This window comes from Podarcis melisellensis (assembly GCF_964234715.1).
Source record: "Podarcis melisellensis genome assembly, chromosome: 12".
In the NCBI taxonomy this organism is placed as follows: domain Eukaryota; kingdom Metazoa; phylum Chordata; class Lepidosauria; order Squamata; family Lacertidae; genus Podarcis; species Podarcis melisellensis.
The window spans coordinates 56598623-56622398 of NC_138544.1; the positions used below are offsets into that span (position 1 = coordinate 56598623).

Sequence of the window (23776 nt, forward strand, 5' to 3'; positions counted from 1 at the left end):
CATTTCTGTGAGCCAGCATCGGTGTGGCCAACTAGGAACCAGGGTTCAAATCCCCACTCGGTCGTGAAGCTCCCTGGCTAACCTTGGGGCCGGGCGTCGGTGCTCAGTCTTGTCTACCTCGCAGGGTTATTTAAAAAAAAAAAAATATTATCCGACCAATCAAATCAAATCACATCACATAAATTACCTCGCAGGGTTCTTTGCGGGATAAATACGGGGAGGAGAGCCCCAGACCCCCGCCTTGACCTTGGGGGGAAAGTAGCAATATAAATGCTGCAATGAAAAATCACCCTCTTCCTGCATTGGAATAGAGGACCTTTCCATCTCTGCAGTTTTTTATTATTATTTTATTTTTCAATGCAAATTTACAACTAAAATAACAAACAGTGAATCCAAAATAAAACAGTACAAACAGGGGGAACACAAGAGAAAAAAACACGAATTTTTAAAAAAGCACACATCTACAAATAAAACCATATCATCATTCTAATCATTACGTACATATACACATATTGACTTCCTTCCTTTGTTCTAAGACCTCGAAATTTTTACTCTTTCTAAATTGTTGTGTCTAATGTAGATTACCTCTGTCTTTATACTTTTTGCACCGTTTTTCTCTTTCTTTAACCCTGCAAAGCTTCATTTGTTACATAAGGTAAAGGGACCCCTGACCATTAGGTCCAGTCGTGGCCGACTCTGGGGTTGCGGCGCTCATCTCGCTTTATTGGCCGAGGGAGCCGGCGTACAGCTTCCGGGTCATGTGGCTAGCATGACTAAACCGCTTCTGGCGAACCAGAGCAGCGCACAGAAACCCCGTTTACCTTTCCGCCGGAGCGGTACCTATTTATCTACTTGCACTTTGACGTGCTTTCGAACTGCTAGGTTGGCAGGAGCAGGGACCGAGCAACGGGAGCTCACCCCATCGTGGGGATTCGAACCGCTGACCTTCTGATCAGCAAGTCCTAGGCTCTGTGGTTTAACCCACAGCGCCACCCACATCCCTTTATTCGTTACATACCGTTATGCTTACTCCAGAACAATGTTTTTTCATATACTCTTTAGCACATCCCCATTCTTTTAATTATTTCTGGTCTGGTAAGTTGCACAGCATTCATAAGGGGACAATCGGTCCATCTCTGCAGTTCTGTGACTCTTATCATTTGTTCATTGTCCCTCGGGCATTCAACCCCCTGTCCCAGTGCAGCCGTGAGGTCAGGATCCTGATCCCAGCATTTGTTTCCTCCACCTTCCAGGGGCCGATTATTTGCACAACCCGGCTGAGCCGATCCCCTTAGCCGTCGCCAAGGAGGCAAAGGTCAGCGAGATGCAGGATGACCAGCTGGCAGAAGAAGACCTCTCCTTCCTGGATAACCTGTGAGTTCTCTTCCAGGCAACCGTGTGATAGATCGAATCCAATGTGGGGTTCACGCAGCACAAACTCTGGAACTCACTTCTGCATGGGGCACCAAACTGGGTGCCATTAAAAGAGAGTTAGAAAAATGCAACGTGTAGATAGAAGTAGTAATTGAAATCAGACATTATAAGTTCATCTTAGGTTGGGTAGTTTGTATGTCTCTGTGGCTCTGTATCCGTTCCAAAACCAAAGTGTTCCAAAACCAAGGCATGCTTTTCCATGGAAAGTAATGCAAATTGGATTAATTTGTTCCAGATTTTTAAAATAACTCCTAAAACAGCAATTTCACATGAATTTTACTATCTAACAAGACCATTGATCCATAAAATGAAAGCAATAAACAATGTACTGCAGCCACACAATCAATCAAATCAGTAGCTGAACTGGGCTCCACACAGTCACAAAAAACAAAAGGAAAAGAGCTGCAAAAACAAAAATGCAAAATGCATAGCAGAAACAGACAGACCTCAGCGTAACACTCAAAACAGAAGTGTGGCACTCTAATTGGAAGCGAAACACTCAAAATGGAGCACGTTCAGCTTCTGAAGGAAGTTCGCAAACCGGAACACTTCCTTCCGGGTTTCCAGTGTTTGGGTTCCAAGTTGTTTGAGTACCAAGGTGTTTGAGAACCAAGCTACCACTGTAATAATAATAATAATAATAATCCAGGTGGCCTTCCAATGAGGTATAAAGGAACACCAAGCGTTACCTACCAATCCTTCGTCCATCCCTTCCAGGGTGGAGCCCAAAGAACAAAGTCAGAGGGAGAAGCTGGTGATCTCTGAGGACTGTGAGCTGATCACCATCGTGGCCGTGATCCCGGGGCGGCTAGAAGTCACCACTCAGCACATCTACTTTTACGACAGCAGCTGTGAGAAGGATGAGACCGAGGAAGGTAAGGGCAGGGTGTGTGAGGTGTCTTTACTCCCAGGAAGCACTTCCAGCTACCAAGATCTAGAGGCCAAAGTTCATGGCCTCTTCAAAAAGAAACAGGAATACCTCGGGTTAAGAACTTAATTCGTTCTGGAGGTGCGTTCTTAACCTGAAACTGTTCTTAACCTGAAGCACCATTTTAGCTAATGGGGCCTCCCGCTGCCGCCACACCACCAGTGCGCAATTTCTGTTCTCATCCTGAAACAAAGTTCTTAACCCGAGGTACTATTTCTGGGTTAGCGGAGTCTGTAACCTGAAGCGTCTGTAACCCGAGGTACCACTGTATCTCCCTTTTGTTTCTGAGCCCGGCCAGCTGCCATTAAACTTGATTTCACTGTCATGGAATTCTACTCAGTATTGATCCAGAGTAGATTCCAGCGTATAGTTAGCAGAGTAAAAACTTAAACACGTTGCAGGATTCCCAAAAGTAGACCAGAGGCATTGAATATTTCATCCAGCAGAGATTTACTGCTACTGAAGGCAGATGAGCAGAATGGTCACAAATCCAATACATTCAGGATTGGCCCTGTCCGTAAGAAATCCAGTTGCAGCAGACTTGACTTAAACTTACAGTAAAGGTAAAGGGACCCCATGACCGACTCTGGGGTTGTGGCGCTCATGTTACTTTATTGGCCGAGGGAGCTGGCATACAGCTTCCGGGTCATGTGGCCAGCATGACTAAGCCGCTTCTGGCAAACCAGAGCAGCGCACGGAAACACCATTTACCTTCCCACCGGAGTGGTACCTATTTATCTACTTGGACTTTGAGGTACTTTTGAACTGCTAGGTTGGCAGGGGCAGGGACCGAGCAACAGGAGCTCACCCCGTTGCAGGGATTCAAACCGCCGGCAAGTCCTAGGCTCTGTGGTTTAACCCACAGCGCCACCTGCGTCCCTTAAAACTTACAATAACTTATTATAAGTCTAAAACTTAATACTATGTACAGAACACCACACCAGAAGGAAGAGAGATGAAAGAAAAGGTGAAAACAAGGCTCCTTCTGGCCTTACTTTTATAGTCAGCATGACCTTGTCAGAAGAGATAAGAGAACCACTTTAAGCCAGCTGCTGTGCTCAGCTTCTCTGAAGGAATAACCCAAACATCATGAACCTCCTGCTTGTTTCTTTCACACAGAGAAGCTTCCGGAACCCTCTGGAATTAATTAGAATAGGAAAGATCTCTACGCATCAGATCAATACTTCCTGTACTAAGAAGTGCAAACTGAAAGTCACAAGGGCCCAGAAAAATCAGTGGTGCTTAGTTTGCAAACAGGTTGTTGAGATAGCACCCATTGGTCTCTCGCCAGAGGGTGCTGTTGTTTTTTGCTTACCGGGTTTTCCCTGCAGAGGGCAAATGAAAAATTGAGCGGGCTGGGAGAGAGGCTTGCATTTTGGTGTCCACAACCTTGTGTGAGGACACTCTCCCCCCCCCTCTCTCTCTCTCTCTCTCTCACACACACACACTGTGGCGATCACACACAGGGCCCCCGGACTTTTGACGGTCTATTGACCCTGTGCCACCACTGTGATTGCTTTCTTCGCTGCCACCACCCCGTATCTCACGGGGACACATGGAGTCCAGTCAGTTGTTAACATAAACAAATAATCAAGTTTATTTTTAAATGCAGGAACAAGCTTATGGTTTCAGTTAGTTTTTCTTGACAGTTTCTTAATCTTAGTTCCTAACAACTTCAAACTGGTTATTCCCAACTATCTATCTGACTCCACCTAGCAATTCCTCTCACTCTCTCACAATACAACTCTACCAACCCACACCTAAAACCTCCCTCTTCCATCTTCTACTCCCAAACCTCAACCGACTTTCAAAACCTCCCACTCTAACTTTTATTCCCCCCTTGCATTCTCGCTGGCCAATCACATCACACCCATTTTAACCCTTTCCTTATGACCCATCCTAGGAGGTAAACGCCACACACACACACGCCCCAATCCCACAATAAAGGTCCCACTGGAAGCAGCCCAGGTGGGAAGTGGGATATTCAGGTTCCCCTTCCTGAGTAGCCAAAGTTGCAGCTGTCAGGAACAGGTCAGCAATAAATCACACGGAGTAAGTGAAGTTCACTGTTTCTGTTAGGAGAAACAAGTTGCTCTGTACTGCCAGGCCTAGTGAGCGCAGCAACTCTTCCTGGCAGGTCTTGCCCCTGTGAGACTGAAGGTTGCTGCCTTCCTGCAGCTGCCTAAGTTTCCGACCCTCCAGGGTCCTTGCAAAGCAATCTGAGACTGTGCCAAATCGGCTGCCTGTGCTCCTCCCTCTTCATCCCTCTTCTGGTCCTGGCAGACCACAGGAGGCATGACCAGAATCGCTTGTGGGTTGCCCCGCTGGTTCCTCCCACCATTTCTCTGCATCCCACCAGTCCATGGCAACAGCTGAGCATTGTTTTTGGCTCTCCACACTTGAGAGATTAAGCGCTGTGATCCTCCCCCCCCAGGAATCGGCTACGACTTCAAGCGCCCCCTGTCTCAACTCCGGGAACTGCACCTCCGACGCTACAACCTCCGCAGGTCCGCCCTGGAGTTCTTCTTCATCGACCAGGCAAACTACTTCCTCAACTTCAAGAAAAAGGTAACAGCAGATGGGTCCCCCCTCCTCATCATCATTTGATCTCCTAGTGGTAAAGGTAAAGGGACCCCTGACCATTAGGTCCAGTCGTGGCCGACTCTGGGGTTGCAGCGCTCATCTTGCTTTAATGGCCGAGCGAGCCGGCGTACAGCTTCCGGGTCATGTGACCAGCATGACTAAACCGCTTCTGGCGAACTAGAGCAGTGCACAGAAACGCCGTTTACCTTCCTGCCAGAGTGGTGCCTATTTATCTACTTGCACTTTGACATGCTTTCGAACTGCTAGGTTGGCAGGAGCAGGGACCGAGCAATGGGAGCTCACCCATAGCGGGGATTCGAACCGCCAACCTTCTGATCAGCAAGCCCTAGGCTCTGTGGTTTAACCCACAGCGCCACCCGCGTCCTAGTGGAGCACATATTAATTCATTTGCAAATGCACAGCTTCCGAGCACTATTCAAAGTGTTGGTGCTGACCTTTAAAGCCCTAAACGGCCTTGGCCCGGTATACCTGAAGGAGCGTCTCCACCCCCATCGTTCTGCCCGGATGCTGAGGTCCAGCGCCGAGGGCCTTCTGGTGGTTCCCTCATTGCGAGAAGCAAAGCTACAGGGATCCAGGCAGAGGGCCTTCTCAGTGGTGGCACCCGCCCTGTGGAACGCCCTCCCATCAGATGTCAAAGCGATAAACAACTACCTGACATTCAGAAGACATCTTAAGGCAGCCCTGTTCAGGGAAGTTTTTAATGTGTGACATTTTAGTGTATTTTTGGTCTCTGTGGAAGCCACCCAGAGTGGCTGGGGAAACCCAGCCAGATGGGCGAGGTACAAATAATAAATTATTATTATTCTGCAGACTCAGCGCCCTTCTGGGAAAGTCAGTCGCTAGGTCAGCAGCTGATAAAAACGTCCTGCTGGTTTTTCTCCCCTCTCTCTCCCAGGTCAGGAACAAGGTTTACTCTTCCATCCTAGGCCTCCAACCACCGAATCAGATCTATTTTGCCAGCCGCTCGCCACAGGATTTGCTGAAAGCCTCGGGCTTGACTCAGGTGCTTAATTTAACATTGTCTTTTCATCACAAACAAATCTGATACGCACAGACGCTCCTGATCCTTGAGAATGAAGGGAGGTGGTTTGCAAAGTGGGCAGCCTTGCCTCCTGTTTAGGGAAGTTTTTCATGTTTGATTCTTTTTTTTTTTTTATCTGGAAGTGGGGAGAAGGGAATAGTTGTCAGGAGGAGCGAGCCGGCAGTATATCGCACCGTGCAAGTTCATTAGCAAGATTTTCAGACTTGGAGGCGGGTCATCATCAGAGAGAGAGAGAGAGAGAGAGAAAGAGAAAGAGAGGAGGGGAGAGAAAGACCGGAAGAATCAAATCAGGAAGACCAAAATTTTAATAAAGAATGGGGAAATTTTATAATTTATCTTAAAAACCATTGTAAACAGTTAAAATGATTAGTAGAATTGGAATATCACTTGTAGTAATGGGGAATTTTGGATATGCAGTGGTACCTCAGGTTACATACACTTCAGGTTACAGACTCAGCTAACCCAGAAATAGTGCTTCAGGTTAAGAACTTTGTTTCAGGATGAGAACAGAAATCATGCTCTGGCGGCGCAGCAGGAGGCCCCATTAGCAAAAGTGGTGCTTCAGGTTAATAACAGTTTCAGGTTAAGTACAGACCTCCGGAACGAATTAAGTACTTAACCCGAGGTACCACTGTAATGGCGATTTAAAGATTTGGATTATTATAAAAATTGCAGGAGGAAATGGTTAACAATAGGACCCACAATAGGGAGGAGGGAAGTCCAGGAGATTCTATGGAATCTTGTTTTTATGATGTATGTCGGATATGCGATTGTAAAACTTCAATTTGAAAAACCAAACAAATAAATTATTTTTTTTAAAAAAAGAATTTCCCATTCCGTCCGTTTTGCCAGATCCTTACCAAATCCACTGTTTTATTTTCACCCTCCTTTTCCAGAAATGGGTTAACAGGGAAATCTCCAACTTTGAATACCTCATGCAGCTCAACACCATCGCAGGCCGCACCTACAACGACCTCTCCCAGTATCCCGTGGTAAGCATCCGAGGGCGAACCTTCGCCCTTGAGCCTCAGGTGCTTCTTAAGACAGTTTCCTCTCCTGTTCCCACCCTCCCTGCAAATGCTGGATCCCGCCATAGCTGTCAAGCATCCCTTATTTGGTGGGACAGTCCCTTATCCCAGCGCCATGTCCCGCTGCTGACCCTTATTGATGATGTCCCTTAAATTTCCCGGGTTTCAAAGAAAGCAGCTCCTCTCCCTCACTCCCTGCCGGACAGGGAGGAGGGAGGCTCCAACTGTGTTGCTTGGCTGCGTTGCTCGCCCAATAAGAAGTCTAAGAATGACTGGGGGGTGGAGCTTGCATGCCTTGTGCCGATCAAATTGGCTGCGTTGCCTGGGGACTCGCCTTTGCTCAGCGCTTCCCAGCGGAGAGGTGACGGTGGTTTTCCTTGCTGCATCCCCTTTGCTGGGTTGCTGCGCTGTGGGAACCACCGCTTGAGGCTTTGTTTGGCTGCTGGCTGGGCTTTCTGCCTTTGGCTCGGAGGGGCTCAGAAGTTGAACATACCTGTGCTCTGAAAATCCCTTATTTTGGCTGCTGATCCCATATTTTCGAGGCTGCTGGTCCCTTATTTTCAAATCTGTAAGTTGACAGCTATGGATCCCGCAAGCAGGCAAAACCAGAGGCTCTCCTTTCTCTCCTCCCCTCAAGTTCCCGTGGATCCTGCAGGATTACGTCTCGGAGACTCTGGATCTCAACAACCCGGCAGTGTTTCGGGATCTCTCCAAGCCCATCGGGGTCGCCAACGAGAGACACGCCAAGGATGTCAAGGAGAAGTGAGTGCAGAGTTTTCTCGTCGGTGTTGCAGCCTTCCAGGGACAGACGCAGCTGGGAAGGCAGGAAGCATCTCAGTGGGAGGAAATGCCAGAGACCTCTTTCCCTTGAGACAACATGGGAGTTGTAGTCCAAAGCCACTTGGAGGGCAAGCGACCGCTCTAGGCTTTTGCTTCTCTGCAGTCCGTCTCTCCTCCCGACGGTCTCTTTAGCCTTTCCCTTCCCTAGTAGCTCTACCTTTGCATTAGTTTGTTCCCTCTCCCAGCTCTGCCAACCCTAGCAAATTGCAGGAAGGGCAGAATCACGGCTGGGGGGAAAGAGGGATGGTTTAACTCTTTCCCCCTCGCTATGGTCCATATAGAAAGTGCTTTCATCTCAACATTCAAGATTATAATAATAATACAGTGGTACTTTGGTTCTCAAACTTAATCCGTTCTGGAAGTCCGTTCCAAAACCAAAGCATTCCAAAACCAAGGCACACTTTCCCATAGAAAGTAGTGCAAAATGGATTAATCCGTTCCAGACATTTTAAAACAACCCCTAAAACAGAAATTTAACATGACTTTTACTATCTTAATGAAACAATGGATCCATAAAATGAAAGCAATAAACAATGTACTGCAGTCACACAATCAATCCATCAGTAGCTGAACGGGGCTCCACACAGTCACAAAATTCAAAACAAAAAGAGCCACAAAAACGCAGAATAAATAGCAAAAACAGACTTCAGCGTAACGCTCAAAACAGAGCACGGATGGCACTCAAAACGGAAGCACTCAAAACGGAAGTGTGGCGCTCAAAATGGAGCACGTTCAACTTCTGAAAATAGTTCACAAACTAAAACACTTGCTTCTGGGTTTGTAGTGTTTGGATTCCTAGTTGTTTGAGTACCAAGGCATTTGAAAACCAAGGTACCACTGTAGCAGCAGCAGCAGTAGAAGTAGTAGTAGTAATATCCCACTCACATGGCTAGGTTTTCCCAGCCACTCTGGGAGGCTTCCAACAGAAGATTAAAAGCACAATAAAACATCAAACATAAAAAACTTCCTTAAACAGGGCTGCCTTCAGGTGTCTTCTAAAAGTCTGATAGTTGTTTATTTCCTTGACCTCTGACGGGAGGGCGTTCCACACAGCGGGCGCCACCACCGAGAAGGCCCTCTGCCTGTTTCCCTGTAACCTCACTTCTCGCAATGAGGGAACCGCCAGAAGGCCCTCGGCGCTGGACCTCAATGTCTGGGCTGAACGATGGGGGTGGAGACGCTCCTTCAGGTATACTGTACTGAGGCCGTTTAGGGCTTTCAAGGTCAGCACCAACACTTTGAATTCTGCTCGGAAACATACTGGGAGCCAATGTAGGTCTTTCAGGACTGGGGTTATACGGTTTCGGACAGGGGATTAGGAATGGGGAGCTGCGCAGTAGGGAGAATATCTCAAAGCAGAAAAGCAGTGGCCAAGTCATGCTAAATCGCATGCGCCATTTTGGAACCACCATTGGCGAAAATGCTTTTTGGTGTGTTTGTGGCAAGGGAGTTATTGCCTTGCTTTCGTTCTGTTTTGCATTTTGTGTTCCCGTGTTTGTACCTTTACGATGTGAACCGTCTCATGAACTTTGGATGAAGGGCAGTATACAGTTGTTGTTGCTGGTCCTGAATGGGGTAACTGTGCCCTTGAAGGACCAGGTGTGCAGCCTGGGAGTCATTTTGGACTCACAGCTGTCCATGGAGGTGCAGGTCAGTTCCGTGTCCAAGGCAGCTGTTTACCAACTCCATCTGGTACGCAGGATGAGACCCTACCTGCCCGCAGACTGTCTCGCCAGAGTGGTGCATGCTCTAGATATCTCCTGCTTGGACTACTGCAATGCGCTCTCTGTGGGGCTACCTTTGAAGGTGACCCAGAAACTAAAACTAATCCAGCAGCTAGACTGGTGACTTGGGGCGGCCGCCGAGACCACATAACACTGGTCTTGAAAGACCTACATTGGCTCCCAGTACGTTTCCAAGCACAATTCAAAGTGTTGGTGCTGACCTTTAACGCCCTAAACGGCCTCAGCCCAGTATACCTGAAGGAGAGTCTCCACCTCCATCGTTGTGCCCGGACACTGAGGTCCAGCTCCGAGGGCCTTCTGGCGGTTCCCTCATTGCGAGAAGCAAAGCTACAGGGAACCAGGCAGAGGGCCTTCTCGGTGGTGGCACCCGTCCTGTGGAACGCCCTCCCAGCAGATGTCAAAGAGATAAACAACTACCTGATTTTCGGAAGACATCTTAAGGCAGCCCTGTTCAGGGAAGTTTCTAATGTGTGACATTTTAGTGTATTTTTGGTCTTTGTGGAGCCGCCCAGAGTGGTTGGGGAAACCCAGCCCGATGGGCGGGGTACAAATAATAAATTGTTGTTGTTGTTTATTCTGTCTGCCACCTGGGAGTCACCGCACAGACTTGAGTTCTTCTCTTTCCGCCTTTGCCATTCTGCCCGCAGGTACGAGAGCTTTGAGGATCCCACGGGCATGATTGACAAGTTCCACTACGGCACCCACTACTCCAACGCGGCCGGCGTCATGCACTACCTGATCCGCACAGAGCCTTTCACTACTCTGCATATCCAGTTGCAAAGCGGGAGGTGAGTGAGAGCAAGCCAGCCACGGAATAGAAGACTTCTCCCTTTCTGCTCCTCCAGTAAACACATGCAGACATGATGGCCGAGGCCTACCTTATCCTTTGCTCATTTCCCTTCTCGTCATATGGGCACTTAGCGTCATGGAATTCTACTCAATATTGATCCAGAGCAGAACTCCAACGTATGGTTGTTGTTGTTGTTGTTTAGTCGTGTCCGACTCTTCGTGACCCCCTGGACCAGAGCACGCCAGGCCCTCCTGTCTTCCACTGCCTCCCGCAGTTTGGTCAAACTCATGCTGGTAGCTTCGAGAACACTGTCCAACCATCTTGTCCTCTGTTGTCCCCTTCTCCTTGTGCCCTTCATCTTTCCCAACATGAGGGTCTTTTCCAGGGAGTCTTCTCTTCTCATGAGGTGGCCAAAGTCTTGGAGCCTCAGCTTCAGGATCTGTCCTTCCAGTGAGCACTCAGGGCTGATTTCCTTCAGAATGGAGAGGTTTGATCTTCTTGAAGTCCATGGGACTCTCAAGAGTCTCCTCCAGCACCATAATTCAAAAGCATCCATTCTTTGCCGATCAGCCTTCTTTATGGTCCAGCTTTCACTTCAATACATCACTACTGGGAAAACCATAGCTTTTACTATACGGACCTTTGTTGGCAAGGTGATGTCTCTGCTTTTTAAGATGCTTTCTAGGTTTGTCATTGCTTTTCTCCCAAGAAGCAGGCGTCTTTCAATTTTGTGGCTGCTGTCACCATCTGCAGTGATCATGGAGCCCAAGAAAGTAAAATCTCTCACTGCCTCCATTTCTTCCCCTTGACGTATGGTTAGCAGAGTAAAAACTTAAACATGTTGCAGGATCCCCCCAAAATAGACCAGAGGCAATTGTATTTTATCCAGCAGAGCTTTAGTGCTACTGAAGGCAAATGAGGATAACGGTCACAAATCCAATACATTTAGGGTTGTCCCTGTCCATAGGAAATCCAGTTGCAGCACATTTAACTTAAACTTACAATAACTTATAATAAGTCTAAACCATAGCACTAAGCATACTATGTACAGAACACCACACCAGAAGGAAAAGAGAGAGAAAGAGAAAGTGTAACCTCGCCTTACTTTTATAGTCAGTATGACCTTGACTGAAAGATAACAGAAGCAGTTTAAGGCAGCTGTACAGTGGTACCTAAGGACACGGGTGGCGATGTGGGTTAAACCACAGAGCCTAGGACTTGCCGATCCGAAGGTCGGCGGTTCAAATCCCCACGACGGGGTGAGCTCCCGTTTCTCAGTCCCTGCTCCTGCCAACCTAGCAGTTCAAAAGCACATCAAAGTGCAAGTAGATAAATAGGTACCACTCCGGCGGGAAGGTAAACGGCATTTTCGTGCACTGCTCTGGTTTGCCAGAAGCGGCTTAGTCATGCTGGCCACATGACCTGGAAGCTGTACGCTGGGTCCCTCGGCCAATAAAGCGAGATGAGCACCGCAACCCCAGAGTCAATCACGACTGGACCTAATGGTCAGGGGTCCGTTTACCCTTTACCTTTACAGTGGTACCTTGGGTTACAGACGCTTCAGGTTACAGGCTCCGCTAACCGAGAAATAGTACCTCAGGTTAAGAACTTTGCTTCAGGGTAAGAACAGAAATCGCTCAGTGGCGGTGTGGCGGCAGCAGGAGGCCCCATTAGCTAAAGTGGTACCTCAGGTTAAGAACAGTTTCAGGTTAAGAACGGACCTCCAGAATGAGTTAAGTTCTTAACCCGAGGTACCACTGTACTCAGCTTCTCTGAAGGTATAACCCAAACATCATGAACCTTCTGCTTCTTTCACACAGAGAAGCTTCTAGAGCTCTCTTGAATTAAGTAGAATAGGAAAGATCTCTACACATCAGATCAATAACTTTCTGCACTAGGAAATGCAAACTGACACATTACTGCATAGGAACCAGGAATGTGCCTCTCTGCCCATTTTGACAAGGCAGTGGTGGCCGCCAACTTGGGACGGCTTTAGCAGAGAGGATCGGAGAAATTCCAACCCTGCAGCCTTGCGATTCAATCTCCTCTCGCTCTTACGCCGGCAGGTTTGACTGCTCCGACCGCCAGTTTCACTCCGTCCCCGCCGCCTGGCAAGCCCGCATGGAGAACCCCGTGGACGTGAAGGAGCTGATCCCGGAATTCTTCTACTTTACGGACTTCCTGGAGAACCAAAACAGTAAGCGTTCCTCTACTGGGCTGGTTCAGATTCCTAGGCCTTCTGGGCTGCCGGTTCTGCTGGCTGACAGGGACCAGGCAGACTCCGCAGAGGAGTTCACCAGCAGGCCAAGTATTTGGAGAGGCCTTGTATCCAAAGATGGAGTCAGAAGATCCCAAATTCAGTCCCTGTAATAGCCAGGCAGGGCCGGCTCAGCCCTCTCTTATCCTCAATTTAATGTTGGGATCTGACTGGAAAAGCTGCAAAATGGGTCTTTTCAGACTTTGCCGAAGGGGAGAGAGAAGGATACTCCTTGCCCCAAAGCTGGTGAGGATGCTTCAAAACCGCCCTCCCTCCCTTGCTCTGCAAATCTGGCCTACCGTATTTTTCGCTCCGTAAGACGCACCTGACCATAAGACGCACCTAGTTTTAGAGGGGGAATGCAAGGAAAAAATAATTCTTTAAAGGGAGCACTGAGCAGAGCCTCCCGCCTGCAGTCGCTCCATAAGACGCACACACATTTCCCCTTACTTTTAGGAGGGGGAAAGTGCGTCTTATAGAGCGAAAAATACAGTATATCTTCACCCTTAAGTGGGTAAACAGAGATCAAGGGGAGACGTCAGGGACCTCCAGTAAGATGCGTAACTTTGCAGTAACGAGTCCCATAGGGTGACCATGCCGTGTGTGAGTTGCTGGTCCTCGACTCTGAAAATCAGAAGTGTGGTTTGCAAAAGGGGAGCTAAGGTGGGGGTTTTTGAGGGGGAGGAGAAAGCTGGTTTTGGCTGTCTGCTGCATTCTCCCACATTTTCCCTCCCTGCAGGCTTTGATCTAGGCTCTCTGCAGATGTCGAATGAGAAAGTGGGCGACGTCGTTCTTCCCAGATGGGCGAAATCCCCAGAAGATTTCATCCACAAGCACCGTAAAGCCCTGGTAAGAGGAGCAATGCGCCACATTGCACAGGCAGGCAGGGCAATGGAGAGAGAGGAAGATTTTATTGCTATAAAAAATACTTAAAAGGTAAAGGGACCCCTGACCATTAGGTCCAGTCGTGAACGACTCTGGGGTTGCGCGCTCATCTCGCTCTATAGACCGAGGGAGCCGGCGTTTGTCCGCAGACAGCTTCCGGGTCATGTGGCCAGCATGACTAAGGCACTTCTGGCAAACCAGAGCAGCACACAGAAACGCCGTTTACCTTCCCGCTGGAGCGGTACCTATTTATCTACTTGCCCTTTGAGGTGCTTTCGAACTGCTAGGTTGGCAGGAGCTGGGACTGAGCAACGGGAGCTCACCCCGTCGCGGGGATTCAAACCGCCGACCTTCAGATCGGCAAGTCCTAGGCTCTGTGGTTAAACCCACAGCGCCACCCACGTCCATTATTATAAATAATAATAATACCCTCCTTTTCCTTTAGTTTCAACTAAGCCCAAATGCTTTAACTGCTGAGGGCAATTGCTGAAAGTCGAGGGCTGTTCTGTATCTTTTTTTTTTTCTGAGGCCATTTCATTCTGGCTGTAGTTAGGGAAATAAAGTAAGTAACATGCCCTTTTCCAAACAGTGAGCAATGCACTTTTATTAAATTCCTTCTTTTCAGTCTCACACAAAGGACACCTCGGCGTCTTAACGATATGCAAATCCATTTTAAAAATTAAAAATCCGCTGAAACTGATCAGCAGAATGACCTGACTTGGGGGAAACCCCTGCTTTTTCCCTCGTGAAGCAAAACAAACAAAAAAGATGCAGAAAGTTTAAATAAATATAATAATAAATAAATTTTTATTTATACCCCGCCCTTCCCGGTTTAAAAACCGGCTCAGGGCAGCTAACAGCAAATATAAAACATTAATTAAAATGTGACTTAAAAACAGCATAAAATACAACATAAAATGCAGCAACAATGTCAATAAAAATCCAAAAATTCAAGGGTCATTTGGGGTGGGAAATGTTTACTTGCCGTGTCTCTGCATTTCAGTTACAATGGTACCTTCGTTTTCAAACAGAAAGCGTTCCAGGAGTCCATTCGACTCCCAGGACCGTTCAAAAACCAAAGCGCAGCTTCCGATTGGCTGCAGGAGTGTCCCGCAGCAGCCAATCAGAAGCCGTGCTGGACGTTCGGCTTCTGAAAATCATTCGAAAACCGGAATGCTCACTTCCGTGTTTTGATTGTTCGGGAGCCGATTTGTTTGGAAGCCAAGGCGTTCGGCTTCCAAGGTACGTCGGTATTTGTATCTGAGCAGATTGCGCCCCGGGAAAAGCGGTGGTGGTCTTTTTTAATGGTTGGGTGGCATGCAAACTGGTCTGTGCTGTGCTTTGACCTCATCATCGTCCCCTTCTGTCTGTGGCAGGAGTCGGAGTACGTGTCTGCCCACCTCCACGAGTGGATTGACTTGATCTTTGGGTACAAACAGCGGGGCCCAGCCGCTGTGGAAGCGCTGAACGTCTTCTATTACTGCACGTATGAAGGTAATGTGGGACCTCGTTGCATCCGTTTGATGATCTGCAATTTGATGATCTGCTTCTACGGTCCACAATAGAAAGTGTCCTTTCACACTGCCTCACGGTGTGGGACGCTGGTTTGACATCAACTGATAGGAAGTGCCTACAGAGGGTGGTGAATACAGCACAAGATATTATGGGCTGTCCCGTGAATCCGCTGGATGGAATAGCGGAAGAGCGTTGCCTCAGGAGAGTGAGGAAAATTCTCAGGGATGATTCACACTCTGGCCGGCACTTTCTTGATCTCCTGCCCTCGGGCAGAAGATATAGAAGCAGGATTAGTCGCACCAACAGGGTAAAGAACAGCTTCTATCCATGGGCTGTTAGGCTGCTGAATGAAAAGATAACAACAGGGCAACTGGCTTTCGGGTTTGGTGGGTGTGTGTCAGTAAACAAGGGGAATTAAGACTAAGAGAGCTGAGTGGGGGGTGCTCGTGTAATCTCACTGTATAGAAGTTGTAGAAGTATTTCAATTTTATTTCAATCTGTTGCGTCAGGTTGGGCTAGAAGACCTTAGGGGTCTTTTCTAACTCTGTGATTCTGTGTGTACGTATCGGGGTAGTACCTCAGGTGGGAGACACGTTGTGCTCCTTCAAGGGTAGTCTGTCTCACCTGGGGCTCCTAGACGCTGTCTGCATGCAACAGCGGCCCACGAAACGGCTTCGACAGGCCGGCTAAACAAGGTGAGGGGAGCAGATGGGGCTCAAACCCTCAGTGAGTTGGGAATTTTCCCTAAATGCAAAAACAGGCAGTGGCAGATGGAGTTGATGAGACCAAGCGTGGGTCCAATAGTCAATGCACTCTATGTGGGGCAACCTTTGAAGGTGACTCGGAAACTACAACTAATCCAGAATGCGGCAGCTGGACTGGTGACTGGGAGTGGCCGCCGGGACCACATAACACCGGTCCTGAGAGATCTGCATTGGCTCCCAGTACGTTTCCGAGCACAATTCAAAGTGTTGGGGCTGACCTTTAGAGCCCTAAATGGCCCAGTATACCTGAAGGAGCGTCTCCACCCCCATTTTTCTACCCAGACACTGAGGTCCAGCTCCGAGGGCCTTCTGGCGGTTCCCTCACTGTGAGAAGTGAGGTTACAAGAAACCAGGCAGAGGGCCTTCTTGGTAGTGGCACCCGCCCTGTGGAACGGCGTTCCATCAAATGTCAAGGAAATAAACAACTATCTGACTTTTAGAAGACATCTGAAGGCAGCCCTGTTTAGGGACGTTTTTAACGTTTGAAGTTTTATTCTCTTTTTAGTGTTCTGTTGGGAGTCGCCCAGAGTGGCTGGGGAATTCTTATTCTTAATATTTTTTAAAGAATGCAGCTTTTGCATGGTCTGCAGAGGGAAGTGAGGGGCAGATAGGGCTCATCCACCAGGTGGGCAGGATTATTATTATTATTATTATTATTATTATTATTATTATTATTATAGAAGGCAGTTTTTGCATGGGTAGGCAGAGGGAAGTGAGGGGCAGATGGGCTGGGAAGGGAGCCCATCTAGGAAAAGAAAAACTCTGACCCTAAACCTCTGATGCCTTGTGGGATATCTTCAGGAGAAGGAAAGGGTCAGGATCCAACCCTACTCCAATCCAGAGTGGAGTCCCTAACTGCTGCATCTTGCGGGCCACAGGTCCCCCAGTCCTGATTTACATCGCACTTCATATGTCTCTCATGCCACCCGAAATCTATTTCAGGGGCAGTTGACCTGGATGCCATCGCCGACGAGACCCAAAGGAAAGCTCTGGAGGGCATCATCAGTAACTTTGGGCAGACCCCCTGCCAGCTGCTGAAGGTAGGAGGAGCCGTCAAGGTGTCTTGCGGATTTTTGCCCAGAAGGCAACAGGGGGGACGACACACACCTGACCTGTAGGCAGGCGGCCATTTTGCAAGGCCCAGGTGGAAGATGGCAGAAGGCGGGCAATGCCCTGGATTGCATTTCTCTACTTCTCTCAGGCCCACGTTGAAAATAGGGTCTATTTTTTAATTTTACATACCACTTACAACTTCTGTTTCAGATTTATTTCATTGCATGTATATCCCACATTTTTAAGGACCTCAAGGAGGTGTACACGGTTCTCCCCCCTCCCCATTTTCACCCCACAACAACCCTGCAAAATAGGTTAGGCTGAGAAGCCGTGACGGGCCCAAGGTCACCCAGTGTGCTTTGTGACTGAGAGAGGATTCGAACCCAGCTCTCTCCCAGGTCCTAGCCTGACACTGACAACAGCGCCGTGCCCAATTTGCAACAGCAGAATGGGGGGGGGGAGTGTTGGTGGTTTAATGCGCCATTGATGCCTTTTAATAATAATATACAGTGATACCTCAGGTTAACAACTTAATTCGTTCTTGAGGTCCGTTCTTAAGCTGAAACTGTTCTTAACCTGAGGTACCACTTTAGCTAATGGGGCCTCCCGCTGCCGCTGCACCACAGCGCATTAGGTCCAGTTGTGGCCGACTCTGGGGTTGCGGCGCTCATCTCACTTTATTGGCCAAGGGAGCTGGCGTACAGCTTCTAGGTCATGTGGCCAGCAGGACTAAGCCCCTTCTGGCAAACCAGAGCAGTGCACGAAAACGCCATTTACCTTCCCGCCGGAGCGGTACTTATTTATCTACTTGCACTGGCATGCTTTCGAACTGCTAGGTTGGCAGGAGCAGGGACTGAGCAACGGGAGCTCACTCCGTCATGGGGATTCGAACCGCCGACCTTCTGATCGGCAAGTCCTAGGCTGTGTGGTTTAACCCACAGCGCCACCTGCGTCCCGTGTGGATTGTACAGGACAGCAAATAGGCGGGGGCCATAAGAAACTGAGGTTTGACACACAAAGTTAAATAGGATGCAACATGCCACTATCCCATTTGAAATATCCTGTCCCTCCCTCCTCTAGGAGCCCCATCCAGCCCGGCTCTCTGCCGAAAACGCAGCGTCCAAGAGACTCTCTCGCCTGGACACCATCCCCCCCAATGTCTTTGAGAACCTCAGCGAACTCAAATCCTTCTTTGCTGAAGTAAGTCTATTTCCTCCAGGGTGTGATTTTGTGTGTCCGCGTGTAAAATACCGTCATACCTCATGTCACATCCGCTTCACGTTACGTTCTTTAAGGTTACGTCCCGCGGCGACCCGGAAGTACCGAAAAGGGTTCCTTCCGGGTTTCGCTGCTTGTGCATGCGCAGATGCGCAAAATGATGTCACGTGCATGCGCAGATGCAGCGAATCGCAACCCGTGCGTGCGCAGACACGCCGCTGCGGGTTGCGTTCTTTTCATGTTGTGAACGGGCCTTTGGAACGGATCCCGTTCACAAGCAGAGGTACCACTGGCACGTGCAAACACACCACAGTTCAAGAAGGGCGTTGACAAGTTGGAACACGCACAAAGGGAGGGCAGCCGATAGGATCAAGGGTCTGGAAACCCAGCCTGATGAGGAACAGTCGAAGGAGCTGGGGATGTTTAGCCCGGGGAAGAAGAGAAGACTTGAGAGGTGATATGAGAGCCATCTTGAAATATCTGAAGGGTTGCCCCGTGGCAGACGGAAGAAGCCTGTTTTCTCCTGTTCCTGGAGGGTGGGACTCGAACCACCGACTTCCAAGTTACAAGAACGGAGAGTCCATCTCAACATCAGGAAGAACTTTCTGGTGGCAAGAGCTTTTCAGGAGGGGAACAGACCCCCACGAGAAGTGGTGGACTCTCCTTCCTCGGAGGTTTTTAAGCAGAGGTTGGGTGGCTGTGGATGCTTTAGTTTGAGATTCCTGCGTTGAAAGAGGTTTGGACTAGATGACCGTTGAGTGCCCCTCAGTTGTATGATACGTATGAAAGGGCATTGCCACCCGCCTATCTCCTGCGACTCCCTTTCCCTTTCTTTCCCAGAGCAAGGCTGGAGGTGGGTGTGTTCCTTTTCTGTAGCTGGTGGTGGGGAATTATCACAAAGGCGGGAACCGTAACACGGCACAGATTTTGCCGAAACCAAGCGGCAAAACGCAGTGACTCGTCTCGTTCTTTTTCAGAGCATCAGCGACGGGATCCCCCTGGTCCAGGCCGTGGTCCCCAAAAACCAAGCCCACTCCTTCATGACTCAGGGATATCCCGATATGCTGGTAGGTTCAAACTCATAATAATAATAATAATAATAATAATAATAATAATAATTTATTATTTATACCCCGCCCATGTGGCTGGGTTTCCCCAGCCACTCTGGGCGGCATCCAACCGAATATTAAAAACAATACAGCGTCAGACATTAAAAAACTTCCCTAAACAGTTGTCTTTTAAAAGTAAAATAGTTTTATTGCCTCGACATCTGCAGGGAGGGTGTTCCACAGGGCGGGGCCACCACCGAGAAGGCCCTCCAATCAGAAAACTGATGCTTTTCTCCCAAGGCCTGCTTGCGGGGGGTTGGACTAGATGACATTTAGGGGTCCCCTTCCAACTCTGCAACAATTCTACGGCTCTTTGGGTGGGCATCCCCTTGTCCCAGGAAGGATGCCGCGATTCCTGTTTGCCCTCTTCCTTCCCCGCCTCCCCTTCATTGCCGTGAGCTGCCTTCCTGCCTCTCTTATTGACTAATCTGCCCCCCCCCCCAACAACTTCTTCCAGGTCACTGTCAGTGCCAACGGGCTCCTGGGCACGCACGGCTGGCTGCCTTACGACAAGAACATCTCCAACTATTTCAGCTTCACCAAAGACCCCACCGTCTCCAACGCAAAGTGAGTCTGCGCTTCGCTCCCACCTTGTCGCGAATTCTCCGCGGCACTTTAGCAGAAATGCTCATATTTCCAGGTTCTTCAGTTCAGTATATTTATCCTGAGCTATGTATACAAATGGTGGGATGCGGGTGGCACTGTGGGTTAAACCACTGAGCCTAGGACTTGCTGATCAGAAGGTCGGCGGTTTGAATCCCCGCGACGTGGTGAGCCTCCGTTGCTCGGTCCCAGCTCCTGCCAACCTAGCAGTTCAAAAGCATGTCAGAGTGCAAGTAGATAAATAGGTACCACTCCGGCGGGAAGGTAAACGGCGTTTCCGTGCGCTGCTCTGGTTCGCCAGAAGCGGCTTAGTCATGCTGGCCACATGACCCGGAAACTTCGCTGCTTGGCAGAGTACATCTGTCTCTCTTTCTCCCTCCCTCCTGCTAGGACCCAGCGCTTCCTGTATGGACCCGTTGCTCCAGGGGTGGAAGTGTCCTCCAAGACGCTGACGGTCTCTCACGATGGGAAGCTCCTCTTCAGCGGAGGCCACTGGGACAACAGCTTGCGGGTGACGTCCCTCAGCCGAGGGAAGGTTGTGGGACACATCAACCGGCACATAGGTAGGAGGCCGCGACTCGCGGGAAGAGAGACTCCCTTCTGAAAATCGCGAGGAATCGAAAAACAGAGCATGCTGAACGTCTAAATGCCAGCGTATTATTTTCCACCCTCGAGTGCAGGCTCTGGCACCCTGAGAATTGCTGCTTCCCTTTCGTTCTGTCTTCAATCTTAAAAGGGCATGTTTCTAGTCGTCATGGCTACAGAGAGAAGAGAATGGAAACATCCGAGTGCTGTTTCCTTCCTTTTCTGTGAACCTTCTTGCCCGCGATTTGAAAACCTAAATAATTTTGAAAGCATGCCTGAGGGACTTCAAGCTTAACTAACCACTGAAAAGCTAGCATTTACGTACTAATTCTAGCAAATGCATGCTAACGGAGAAGGGAAGGAGGATTTTCAGACGAGCAATTCTCTTAATCCCAATAGTATTATTGTTCTGTTACCTCTTCCTAAAGTTTATTTCCTGTTTTGTTCACTGAAAGTTTGAAGAATATCATCCTAGCGAGCAGTGGTTAAACTGGTGGTTCTTCTTTGTTTCCTGTCGTTAAAGGTATCTTACTATTGCGTCCCTGACACACTCCTTTTCTGCCAGCGGGGAGTTGTCCTTGAATGCTCCTCCATTTGTACATACGTACCGTATTTTCTGGCGTATAAGACGACTGGGTGTATAAGACGACCCCCAACTTTTCCAGTTAAAATAATAGTGTTTGGGATATACTCGCCGTATAAGACTACCCCTCTTCCAACGCACACCAAATAAAAATTTAAAAAACCAGTCTCTAGTCTGGCTTGGAAATCTGCTTCACTTCCCAGTGGCCGGGGGGGTGGCCAGGTCTGTTTATACAGAGGAGCGAGCTGGAGGGCTTCCTCTTTGACTCACTTCCTCAATTGCTAGGACATCGCTGAACTTCGCTCGGTTATTGCTTTTGTCGGACCTGCTGAAGCATTTAGGGGGGATTTTTTACTGCTTTTGTTGAGCCACTAGTGGAATTTGCTAGTGCTCTACTACCGGGAGGGGTTAGGGTCGTTCTGTTGCTGGTGATTTGGGGGGGGCTTCTGGGGCCAATTTTCCAGCGTATTTCTGCTTCATCTAGAGACCTTGGTGTCCTCTGATTTAATTTGCTGTCGTTTTATCCTTTGGTGGGGAGTTGCTGCAGGAGCTGCTGCTGTAGCCGGCGTATGAGACGACCCCCGACTTTTGAGAAGATTTTCCTGGGTTAAAAAGTAGTCTTATACTCCAGAAAATACAGTACAGTGGTGCCCCGCAAGACAAATGCCTCGCAAGACGGAAAACCCGCTAGACGAACGGGTTTTCCGTTTTGGAGGTGCTTCGCAAAACGAATTTCCTATGGGCTTGCTTCGCAAGATGAAAATGTCTTGCGAGTTCCTGCGGGGGTTTTTTCCTCCCCCCCTTTTTCCCAAGCTGCTAAGCCGCTTAACAGCTGATCCGCTAAACCATTAAGCTGCTTAACAGCTGATCCGCTAAGCCACTAAGCCGCTTAACAGCTGATCCGCTAAGCCGCTTATCAGCTGATCCGCTAAGCCCGCAAAGCCGCTAATAATGCTGATCTGCTAAGCCGCTAATGGGCTTGCTTCGCAAGACGAAAAAACCGCAAGACGAAGAGACTCGCGGAACGGATTCTTTTTGTCTTGCGAGGCACCACTGTATATATGTTTATCCCCTGCATGCAGATAAGGTAACTAACTGGGGACTGTTATCCGTGTGTTTCTGTTTTGGTGATCCCCTCTCCTCTCCCTGCAGACGTCGTGACTTGCCTGGCCTTAGATCTGTGCGGAATCTACCTCATATCCGGGTCTCGGGATACCACCTGCATGGTTTGGCAGGTCCTGCAGCAGGTAAGAGGAGGGTAGGACTGGATGACCCTCCCAGCTCTACGGATCTGAGAGATTTGATTGACGGCCTCTTTTCTCCTCTGCCCCAGGGTGGCTTCTCCTGTGGCCTGGCCCCCAAGCCCGTCCAGGTCCTCTACGGGCACGACGACGAAGTCACGTGCGTCGCTATCAGCACCGAGTTGGACATGGCCGTCTCGGGGTCCAAGGTGAGTCTGCGTGTGCCTTCCGGGCTGGACGCGCCTTTTCTGGATCTCCTGTGGGAACACCGCTTAGCAGGGACCTCATTCTTGTCCGCGGCCTCCTCCTGGTACACACGCAGTTGAACCCAGAAGATTCTGATGACAAGAGGCAGAAGGGTGTCTAGGAACCTCACAAAGGCTAGGACCAAATCTACGCTTCCAGGTGTCATAAGAAAGCTGCAGAGATAGCGCAGGATAGTGCGCACCCCGGAAATGATCTCTTTCAGCTTCTGCCTTCTGGAAGAAGGTACAGGGTTATAAAGACTAGGACTAGCCGCCTGAGAAACGGTTTCTGCCCAAAGGCAATTCTGGTTTTAAACGCAGTACAGTGGTACTTCAGGTTAAGTACTTAATTCGTTCCAGAGGTCCGTGCTTAACCTGAAACTGTTCTTAACCTGAAGCACCACTTTAGCTAATGGGGCCTCCTGCTGCTGCCGCGCCACCGGAGCCCGATTTCTGTTCTCATCCTAAAGCAAAGTTCTTAACCTGAAGCACTATTTCTGGGTTAGCGGAGTCTGTAACCTGAAGCGTATGTAACCTTATGTATAAGGAGTCTCTATAGGAGTATATTGTATTTTAAAATGGGGTTTCAGAGTTTTTAGGGGGTTTTGAATGTCTTATGTAGATTTTTCATTGTTCCGTATGGGACAATGACAGTAAAAGTATCGTATCGGATAGTTGGCCTTGGTGAAGATTTGACGTTTTCATCCCCCCAAAGTTTTTGATTTGAGTTTCTACTGAAATGAGGCTGCATTTTAATGTTGCACTTTAATCTAGTTTTTAAGTTGTATTTTAATCAATTGTTTTTATATCTGGTGTTAGCCGCCCTGAGCCCGGTTTTGGCTGGGGAGGGCAGGGTAAAAATAAAAATTATTATTATTATTATTATTATTATTATTATTATTATTATTATTATGTGCTCTCTTTCTCTCTCCCCGCGTTCCCTTCCTTGGCATCCTTCTCATCACGGAAAACTTTATCTTTTTCCAGGACGGCACCGTCATTGTGCACACCGTCCGCCGAGGCCAGTTCATGCAGTCGCTAAGGCCTCCCTGCGAGAGCTCCTTGCCAGTGACCGTCTCCAACCTCACCATGGGGCACGAGGGGCAGGTTGTGGTGCAAACGACCGTGGAAGGGAGAGCCTCTCTGAAGGTGGGCTGCGGGGGGCCTTATTTGGGGGGGGGGGCGAAGCAGGCGGGTCACCTTGGCGGATGAGAGAGACAAGTCCCGAGCGATTCTCAAACGGGTCTCTCTCTGCAGCGCAGGGACCTTTGTAAAAACAAACTGGGGGCTTGTAGAATCAGGACGGA

At 48.9% G+C, this 23776-nt stretch overlaps 1 protein-coding gene across 9 annotated transcripts in view; it reads left to right on the plus strand.

Moving 5' to 3' along the window:
* The window catches only part of NBEAL2 (neurobeachin like 2), a 202455-nt gene that overhangs the window by 173175 nt on the left and 5504 nt on the right, over nt 1-23776 (plus strand). For all 9 annotated transcript variants that reach the window (XM_081931352.1, XM_081931354.1, XM_081931356.1 and 6 more), the window contains 18 exons: nt 1254-1374; nt 2152-2309; nt 4797-4930; nt 5862-5969; nt 6905-7000; nt 7674-7798; nt 10269-10409; nt 12478-12608; nt 13408-13517; nt 14930-15047; nt 16775-16872; nt 17966-18085; nt 19081-19170; nt 19670-19779; nt 20206-20378; nt 22136-22230; nt 22317-22433; nt 23457-23618. In XM_081931352.1, the coding sequence (XP_081787478.1) occupies nt 1254-1374; nt 2152-2309; nt 4797-4930; nt 5862-5969; nt 6905-7000; nt 7674-7798; nt 10269-10409; nt 12478-12608; nt 13408-13517; nt 14930-15047; nt 16775-16872; nt 17966-18085; nt 19081-19170; nt 19670-19779; nt 20206-20378; nt 22136-22230; nt 22317-22433; nt 23457-23618 (2207 nt within the window). The remainder of the gene's footprint in view (nt 1-1253; nt 1375-2151; nt 2310-4796; nt 4931-5861; nt 5970-6904; nt 7001-7673; nt 7799-10268; nt 10410-12477; nt 12609-13407; nt 13518-14929; nt 15048-16774; nt 16873-17965; nt 18086-19080; nt 19171-19669; nt 19780-20205; nt 20379-22135; nt 22231-22316; nt 22434-23456; nt 23619-23776) is intronic.